Genomic DNA, 10,189 nt, shown 5'->3' on the forward strand with positions numbered 1-10,189 from the left:
TGTCAAATTGTGGAAACCGAAGGGCTGGGGTTTACCAAACCCATTTTAGCAAAAAAAACTAAAATAAATGGGAAAAAAATAATTGTAACATGAAAGAGAAGCTAGACTTTGCCATTGATTTTCAATTATACTATATAAAGGCCATTCACTTGTCCTCAAGTAAATGTCAGCACGTTTATTTAAGGTTCGTATCATTAAGGTTCCAAGGATTAACGGAGAACAGGAATAGACAAACAATTCCGAGGGAAAACAAAAACTCGGAATATTGTTCTGTTTGCCTTTCTTCTCCCATTGTTCTAAATTTTGTATTTCACAAGGAAATACATTTTGTGATATTCTAAAGGTTCGTCCATTTCTTTCAGAATTCTCTTTCTCGGGTTAATTAAAATTCGTTTCATTAGCAACCATATATGCGCATGGAATGATGGTGTTTTTTAGTAATCTCTTGCAATTTTAACAGCATTACCTGAGTTAATTTTTGCATTTTTTTTATTCCTGTGAAGCATTTTTATGAAATGAAGCTAATGATATATATATTTTCTTGCAGTTTCATAATAATATTATTTAGAGATGAAGGAGAAGGTGGTGGGATGGAGGAGCAAACGGGTTTTTTTCCTTTGGTGGCTTTGTTTCTTGCTCGGTGTCTGTTCTGAGAAGACAACATCAAGGTTCTCTCTTCTCTCTCTTCTTTTGCTTCTCATTAGCAATTCTGCATTTTTATCTGCTATGATCTTTACGTGTGTCATAGAGAACAAAAAGAAAAGCAAAAGAGAGAAACATGAGATGATGATGAGATGAAAGCACTAAAAGGAAAACATTCCAAGTTTGATGTTGTTTTTATTCTTTTCATGAAAAATTATTTTAAGAAAAGTTAATAATTTTTTATCTAACAAATATTAATTTATTAGACTGTCAATAATTTAGCCCATTTTATATCTTCAAGGTTAACAATATGCAATTTCATATTTTTATAACTATTTATATATATTTTATAACTATTTATAACTTTATTAGGAGGAGTATTTTTGGGAGTGTCTTAAAATTATCTGATCCTTTTTATTGTTATAAAAGTAGCATTTCTAGTTAAAATAAACAAATGATGAGAGAGAGAGGGGCATAAGCAGAAAGAGTCACGGTTTCTTTGTCTTTTGTGTTCCCGTTTCCTATCACATGAGACCTTTTAGAATTCCATGTCCTTTATTAGCTTTTCTGTTAATCTATGGGTTATTATTTTCAGTTAACTTTCGCTTGTGATATGGGTGAATTACTTTATGGTTTATCATGGTAATGAAAAGACATTTCACAAGTTAGCTACTGTGATAATGGAAGGAATCAATTTTTGCCCCACGTCATTCCCTTAGGCCTGTCTGACTTTTAATTTCACATGTCTCATGAATCCTATATATCTATGTATCTACTAACCTGCACCACAGATAATTTGTAGTAATTTATGTAACTAATGCCTAATGGTGTAGTTTAGGTTAGTGTTTATAAATTTGGTGTTAATTAAAAAGTAATTTTTGGTTATAAATGAATTATTTAAATATTTTTTTCCTTATAATTTAACATTTTTTTATTTTTGTTCTTGTAATTTTTTTGTTTTAGACATTACAAAATGTATTTTATTTATTTTTTATCCTTAAAATATTTTAAATAATATTTTTTTTACTTTTTAAAGTATTTTTTATTATTTAAAGTGTGATTTAAAGTTTTTGAAAAATAAAACAAAAATAAAAACACATTTTACAAAAATAAAAATAAAATTATAGGGACAAAAATAAAAAAAATTATAAATTATAGGGATGCGAAATGTATTTAAACCAAAATAAAATTAAAATTAAGTAGTTTATGCTTAAAAAAGTTAGTTTAACATAATATTTTGTTTCTTTTTTGCAACATTTAGCAGTCTCCTAATACAGCTTATATTTCTCAATTCAATCTGATTAATTTGAACTCTGTCACATACTCTGCATCAATAATAATGATATGTTACAAAAATAACGAAATATTCCGTCTTCTGTTCAAAAAGCATATCAACAAATATTAAAGAATACCTAAATTTATATGTACATATCTTATGCAAATCACTTGTTATGCAACATTTGGCAGTCTCCTAATATAGCTTATATTTGTAGATAGTTTTCTTTTGTTGCAATTTGTACATAGTTTATATGTTCACGAAAGTACGTGAGTAAATTAAATCTCAAAATCAAACCAATAAAATTTTGACTTCTGTAAGTGTCTCTCATTGTTTCTCTCCCATTTCACAAAATTGACATTTTGACAAAAAAGGAAAATGAAATTTGTCCAGAACCGACATATGTATGTATCCACAAGTCAACTATCTCCAGTTCTAATTCAAATTCGCTGTCATCATATTCTTTGTTCATTCTTTAATATTGTCCTGTTGCAAACGCAAACAATAGTCCATGACAATTAATTATTCCACTCAATTTATTAAAGTATTTTTCTTTCCATGCATGTCCTTCATCTCCAGAAGAGGTTTAAGGGAGACCCTGGCCAAGAAATCGAGAACTTCTAATTCTGGAGTCATGCTGAATTCTAACAACCGCCAACAGGTGATACCATCTGGCTTTTAGAATAGTTAATTCGTTCAAAATTATAAAATAAGCGTGAAATGACTATTTTGTCCTTCTATTTATTTTATTATTTCAATATGATTCTCTTATTATTATTTTTTAATTTCATTACTTTTTTTTAGTGTGCCCTGTATATAAAAAGTTAATGCCAATTCTATCAATTTGACAGAAAGAAGAACATTATATCAATTGAAAATTAAGAGATTAAATCAAAGCTTTAATGATAAATAGACCAATTGAATTAATTAAATAAATAGAGGGATTAAATTAGTAATGTGGCTTAAAATAAAATAATAAAAAAATCAAATCTTGGATTAGATTTTTCCTTTTCGACTGAAACGTGTACATCATTTTTTACCCGAACATTTGTCTTGGACTTTCACTTTTTTTTTTCAGTTGGTGGTTGACAATGGTATTGTCGCGGTTACCTTTTCAAAGCCTGAGGGCAACATACTTGGAATATCATATAACGGAATTCACAATATACTTGAAGATGAAAACGAAGATCAAGATAGAGGGTATGTGCCTACTTCATATGAAATTCAAGTTGGGTCTAAATAATCAAGTTTGGTATAAAGTCAAATAGACTATAAGGCATAATAAGATACTTTAATTAATTGAGCGAATATACGTGTTCATATTTGTAGGTACTTGGACGTGGTTTGGAATACACCGGGAAAGCCTAGTAATTGTCAGAGGTACAATTTTTGTCTTCTGGATTATTATATTAAATTATTGACCGTGTACTAATAAAATCTAGTTTAATGGATTAAACAAGATGTGTAAATTGTTATAATTTTTTTATCCTCTCATTGATTTTTATGAATTAAAAAAGGATTAATTACAAAGACGATTGATTAATTGAATCGTGTGCGTGTGAGTCTTATAAATTCTTTCGCGTCATATTTAATTCATATGAATAAAAAAATTATTGATGGGTGTATTCGTATAGTTAATTAATGACAAACTAGTACAATAATAAAGTAATGCACGATTCTGCAATGAAGTAATTCACGAGACTAATTTATAATTATTGGAAACATACTGCAGAATATACGGGACAAAATTTTCGGTTATAGCAGCTGACGAGAATATGGTCGAGGTTTCATTCTCAAGAACATGGACATCATCCATGAATGACTCAAGTGTCCCCATGAATATTGACATGAGGTGGATTATAAGTCTTAGTCTCTGGTACCATTGTTTTGAGAACATTTAATTATGGGATAATTCTTAGTTAAGAAATATATATAAGCGCTAATTAGCGTTACATGAAACTAAATTATGTATGCAGATACATTTTTCGAAATGGTGATTCAGGGTTTTATTCATATGCAATATTTGATCGCCCTGAAGGATTGCCCGCGGCGGAGATTGACCAAATTAGGATTGTATTCAAACTCAAGAAAGACAGGTAATTAAAAAGAAAGTGTTTAATTAGAATGTATTGATAATAACGCACTATGATCATGATAATATTACTAATTTTTATAATAATTATTTTAAAAATTATATTCAAAATGATTTTTTATTATTTTACTATATGAAAATTTTTACACTATATGCAAAAGATGAAAATTTAAGTTTGATTTGTTTTAATTTAATCCTCATGTGAATTTCTTTATGTAAGTAAGATGAAAAATTTATTGAGAAATTAAAAGCTTAATTTTCATATACTATTGTGTAAATAATTCTATACTTTCAATTAGAAATTACTCTAGTTATAATTTTCAAAATAATTACTATAAAATGTATCAATTTATCACATGATTTATGATTAATTCACAATATAAAAAATTCTAATTAAAACTATCCTCTAAAAATTTAGACTAGAGTAAAATAGTTTATTTTGGCAAACAATTTTTTTATAGAAAAAAATTACTATGTGATTTCCTAATGGAAAAATCAACGACACAGGTTTAACTACATGGCTATATCAGATGAAAGGCAGAGAAATATGCCAACGATGAGAGACAGAGAAGCTGGACAAATCCTAGCATTCCCAGAAGCAGTTCTATTAACCAGACCAATCAGCCCAAAATTCAGAGGAGAGGTATGCAATATTACAAAATTGTGTGAAACATTCATCAATTTTTAGTTAATAACTAATTTTTGTCTAATAATATATTAATTGATTATTTATGATGAGATTTTTTCTTTCAATTATATTATTTTTTCACATAAGACTCGAACTTGAGATATAAGGATCATACTTAATATCACTTGGATCAATAACTATCAATAATAATTGATATAAATGATAATAATTTATGTTATTTAATTAAATAGTTTAGAAATCGATTTCTAATTAATTCTGAAATATAAAATAAATCATATTTAAAGGAAAATCCATTTTATATATGCTCAAATTTCCTAACAAAAATTAATTAGCAATTTGGATGGAGACTTGTTCATACAAATACTATATTAAAAAAAAAAAAAGAAAACTTATAGCAAGAACTACTTGTTGATTTATATGTGTGCTTTGTTTTATTTGCCAATTTTCTTTCGGCTGTTTTTACCTTTTGTTGGTTCGAACTTCAAAGCGCCATGAACGAATGAAATGATTGTGTTTTTGAATTGTGTTGGGCTCAGGTGGATGATAAATACCAGTACTCATGTGAGAACAAGGACAACAATGTTCATGGGTGGATCAGTGTTGATTCTTCTAATGCACCATCCGTGGGTTTCTGGATGATAACGCCCAGCAACGAGTTTCGCAATGCTGGGCCCATCAAGCAGGACCTTACTTCCCATGTTGGCCCCATCACTCTCGCGGTATGTGTCCTCAACATCTTTCTTAATAAGGAGGTGTGTGTTTGATTGTGTAAAAAAAAAAAAATTTAAAAAATTAAGAAAATATTTAAAATAAATTAAAAAAAAAGAAAAAGAAATGTGAGACCTATGTTATTCTTTTGCAAATTTCTCTTCTCTTTTCATCAATTTCTTAAAAGTCAAACCCACCATAAGAACGAAACCAAACAAAGCAGTACCAAATCCCAATTTAGTGTGTTTGCATATGGAAGGTTCAAAGACTTTTACCCGATAATTATATTTTTAGCCTCTCAAATTTAAAATATTTTTTTCTTAAATTGAAAAAAAAAATTAATCTCTTAAATTTTAAAAAATAAGTTTTTAATGTTCCAAGAAAGACAACTTTTATTTTTTTATGCTGCCAACATTTAGCACGTGTCTACTTGTGAGTATTATGTCACACTTTTTATTGAAGTCCTTTGACTTTTGAGACTAAAAATATTTTTTTAAAAAAAATTTGAGAGACTATTCTTTCTTTTTAATTTGGGAACAAAAATAAATTTATTTTAAATTTCATTGACTAAAATATAATTAAGTTTATTTTTTATGTTTAAAGATTATTTTAAAGCTAAATAACTAACTAGTGTACAAATAAAAATATTTTTTTAATAAAACTGTTTATTTTTTAAATATAAAATAAAAATTATAAGAAATAATACTTCTTAATGTCATGGTGAAGTAACATGTTTTACAATTACCATAACACCATAATATCCCATGACAATATCCTATGATGCGATTCTTTCTATATATAAAAAAATTAATGATATAACATGTTAATTTACTGTTTAAAAATAAATAATTATATGGTTCCAATATATACCCACCATTGTTTTATAGGCATATTGGTCTTATAATTTCAAATTTTTTCATTAGCTCTATTAATCGCTTAAAGGCTCGAGTCCAATACCAGATAAAGTATGAATTTAATGATCATAGTAAAAAACTAATATACACGGTCAAACAATCAGAAATTAATATTAATATATAACCTTTTAAATAATTATTATAAAAATTAATAAACTTATTATAAAAGATAATATTTAATAGAATCACAGTATAACATCGTTTTACATTACCAAGACATGGTCAATTTAATCATAAAATATATACACCAAAATATATAAGTTGATACTTCATGTACGTATTATTTCACTTCTAGTTTGCATATCTTAATCTTGTGCAGATGTTTATGAGTGCTCACTATGCTGGCAAGGAGGTAACCATGGCATTTCAACAAGGAGAGACTTATAAAAAGGTTTTTGGCCCTGTATTCGCCTATTTTAACAATGCTTCAAGAGAGGATGATATACTATCCCTCTGGTCAGATGCTGTGCAGCAGGTATCAGTTAGCCCTAGCAGCACAAAACCGTGACTGTATATAAAAAATTATTAAAGTTCTTATGATATGACTTATGAAACGTGATTTGATTCTGTTCTGTAACCAATCAGCAATCTAAAGAAGTCACAAGTTGGCCTTACGATTTTCCTAAATCAGTAGATTTCATTCCACCGAATCAAAGGGGAATAGTTTTGGGAAGATTATTAGTCCAAGATAGGTAAATGTGATCAATGCCCTGTGCCTACATTTTATTACTTCAATTCCATACTATAGATATCAATATTAAAGTGGCTAAAACCAAAGTATTAAAATTGAATTATTTGAATATTATTCATGGATCCTTAACAAAAATAATTATTGATTAATTTTTTTTTTATTTCTCAAACAAATTTCGAATTAATTAAAATATTTTTTTTCTAATAAATCAAAGGGTTAAGACCAAAAAATATAAAAGTGGCTAATGTTCCTTTTATTTCCATGCTTCACCAGGTACTTCAGAGTAGGTAAACTTCTATATGCTAACAATGCTTATGTTGGGCTAGCTTTGCCTGGAGATGAAGGATCATGGCAGATAGAAAGCAAGGTATATTTGGAATTGGAGCCAATGAAACTTATTTTTACTGGTAACACGTTTGGATTAAATTCAATTTTCCCACAATCAATTCCAGAACCACGTTGAAAGCCAAAACAATAGATAATTGTTTCCACTTTTTCAACTTTTCACTGTGATTTTGAGTTCCATAATCAATTCTGGTAGTTATCCAAACACACTATTACTTTCTTTAATTGTTTTATATCGATGTACTTAAAATGGATTTGAAAATTTTATGCCACTCACAGGGTTATCAATTCTGGACTCGAGCTGATACAAAGGGTTTCTTCCTAATAAATAATATTGTGCCAGGTGACTATAATTTTTATGCATGGATTCCTGGCTTCATTGGTGATTACAGATATAATGCTACAATCACCATCACACAAGGTAGAATTTATTCCCTAACCATCTTGTGTGTTAAGGCCAAAATAAGTCATTACTTTGCCCAATTTAACAATTACTTGTTTGAACCTCTAGGAGGAGTCATCAAATTGGATTCACTTGTGTATGTTCCTCCAAGAAATGGACCAACCCTATGGGAAATTGGGTTTCCAGATCGCACGTCTGCAGAATTCTATGTACCAGACCCTTATCCTACGCTCATGAACAAATTATACAACGAAGAGCACAGAGACAAGTAATCCAAAACCCATTATTAATTTACAATTGCTGTTTCTGTTTGCAAGTCTTTCTTTTCACTTTTATTGATGTAGGGCCAATTGTTAAAATAAGTGTTTATTTTAATAAAATAAATAATTTTTTATTTTTTAATACGTTAGTCTAAACTATTTTGGTTTAAAAAAATAGATTTCTTCTTGTTTTAATTGGTAAATATTATTTTTTTCTTAAAAATCCTTATATTTTTTAGGCTTAAATACATTTTTGGTGTCTAAAATTTAATATTTTTTTCATTTTCTTCCATCTAAAATATTATTTTAGTACTTCAAATAATAAAAAATATTTTAAACAATAAAAAAAGTGTTATCTCAAATGCTTAAAAAAAATAAAAACAAATATATTTTATAAGGATTAAAAAAAATTATAAGAATAAAATAAAAAATGCTAATTTCTAAATAAAAAATATATTTAAACCTATTTTTTTATTTTAAACCTGTTATGTCTCGAACTAGAGACCATTAATATTGTTGCAATAAGCAAATCATTAGTCCAGGTTGAGGACAGTAAAAGAAATATTTATATAAAAATGCTTATTTTAAAGTTACTTTTTAAGTTTAAATTTAATCGTAATTATAATGTATTTCTATTTTTTACAGGTTTAGGCAATACGGGTTGTGGGAACGTTATACTGATCTATATCCAAATGATGATCTTGTTTACACGGTTGGTGTTAGCAAGTATAGAAAGGATTGGTTTTATGCTCATGTTACGAGGTAATTAAATTTGAGCATAATTTTCATATATTTCCAATATATATATTTTGCTAAATTAGTCCTTTGATCCTCTTTTTTTAGTTTCTTTATTAATAAAAATATTTAATTTAGTTTCTTAATTTTTAAATTTGCGTCAATGATGCTCTTTCCATCTAATTGATTGTAAAGGTGTTAACGATCACAATGTATGAAAGTGATGTTTCCTATCTGGCTAACACCATTTATGCAACCATGATAATTAAAAGGATCAAATTGAATTTTTTATTAATAAAAAAATTAAATTGAATCAATTAAATAAAAAGAGAGATGAAAAATATTTAATATAAAAGTCAATAAGCGATTTGTGATCAGAATTGTAAAGTTTTGACTGTAAATTGCGCTGCAGAAGCACAGGAAATAAGACATACCAGCCAACCACATGGCAGATTGTATTTGAACATCCAAATCAAATAATAAGAGGAAACTACACATTGCAACTGGCCTTGGCATGTACTGCTGATGCTGACCTTCAGGTACATAAAATTTTACATAATTAATTAACCATTTTCTCTATGACTAAAAGTTAATGATTTTATAATTACACTTCTAAATTGGGATTATCACATTAGGTTCGGGTCAATAACCCTAGTGCTAATCCACCAGACTTTGCAACGGGGAAAATGGGAGGAGATAGTGCCATAGCAAGGCATGGTGTGCATGGATTATATAGGCTATTCAGCATTAACGTACCAAGTGATCGATTTGTGAAAGGAACCAACACCATCTATCTGAGGCAGTCAAGAGCCATGAACCCTTTTCAAGGAGTTATGTATGATTATATCCGTTTAGAACGACCTCCATTAACACTGATTTAATTGTGTTTAACTTTCAAGTCTATATGGTCAAAATAGTCGTCTCTACGGTCAAGATGACCGTGTATGTAGACTCTAGGCATTTTGTTTTGTTCTTTTGAACAAATTACATTGGTCTCTTCTCATATTAGTACTTATTACACGGACACCCCTCTTTAGATTACCATTACACACAATTATGGGTGAAAATGAGCCGAGTTGCTTGTTGAGGGCCTTTGACTTGGTCTATGTAAAGTTTGGCTCGGCTCGGCTTATTTACTATAAAGGCCAAGCTCAAGCTTTTTAAAAAGTCTTTTTAGATAAAAAGGTCAAGCTCAAACTATAAAAAAGCTTGTTAAGCTTGATAAGTCAGCTTGTTTAACTAACAATAATAATAACTTTATTTTATCAAATCTTATCTTATCCAGATTTTATTCTATCTAGATTTTATTTTATCCAGATTTTATTTCATCCAATCTTATCTTGTCTAGATTTTATTTTATTTCGTTTATGGGCTTGGACTTAAAATAGATTTGTGAGCTTTGGGGCTGAGGACCTATATAACAACACCAAGATTTCAGTTTATGGAGTTTTTTTTTCAGAGAGGAGAATAATTC

The 10,189-nt window shown here is 28.4% G+C and overlaps 1 protein-coding gene across 2 annotated transcripts; it reads left to right on the forward strand.

Moving 5' to 3' along the window:
* The first annotated feature begins 228 nt into the window (after positions 1-228).
* On the forward strand, positions 229-9,944 carry LOC114424613 (rhamnogalacturonate lyase-like). Of its 2 annotated transcripts, XM_028391479.1 has the most exons (17): positions 229-343; positions 548-668; positions 2,498-2,579; positions 2,997-3,118; positions 3,248-3,298; positions 3,651-3,770; positions 3,895-4,014; positions 4,518-4,653; positions 5,196-5,378; positions 6,601-6,756; positions 6,867-6,973; positions 7,246-7,339; positions 7,597-7,738; positions 7,829-7,988; positions 8,626-8,742; positions 9,128-9,254; positions 9,351-9,944. In XM_028391479.1, the coding sequence occupies exons 2-17, from the start codon at positions 571-573 to the stop codon at positions 9,594-9,596; spliced, it is 2,061 nt and encodes a 686-aa protein (XP_028247280.1). In that variant the 5' UTR covers positions 229-343; positions 548-570; the 3' UTR covers positions 9,597-9,944. The 2 variants fall into 2 exon arrangements, with proteins under 2 accessions (XP_028247280.1, XP_028247279.1); XM_028391478.1 differs by having other exon boundaries at positions 7,597-7,988.
* The last annotated feature ends 245 nt before the right edge of the window (positions 9,945-10,189 follow it).

The sequence above is a fragment of the Glycine soja genome, chromosome 8 (genome assembly GCF_004193775.1).
Source record: "Glycine soja cultivar W05 chromosome 8, ASM419377v2, whole genome shotgun sequence".
In the NCBI taxonomy this organism is placed as follows: domain Eukaryota; kingdom Viridiplantae; phylum Streptophyta; class Magnoliopsida; order Fabales; family Fabaceae; genus Glycine; species Glycine soja.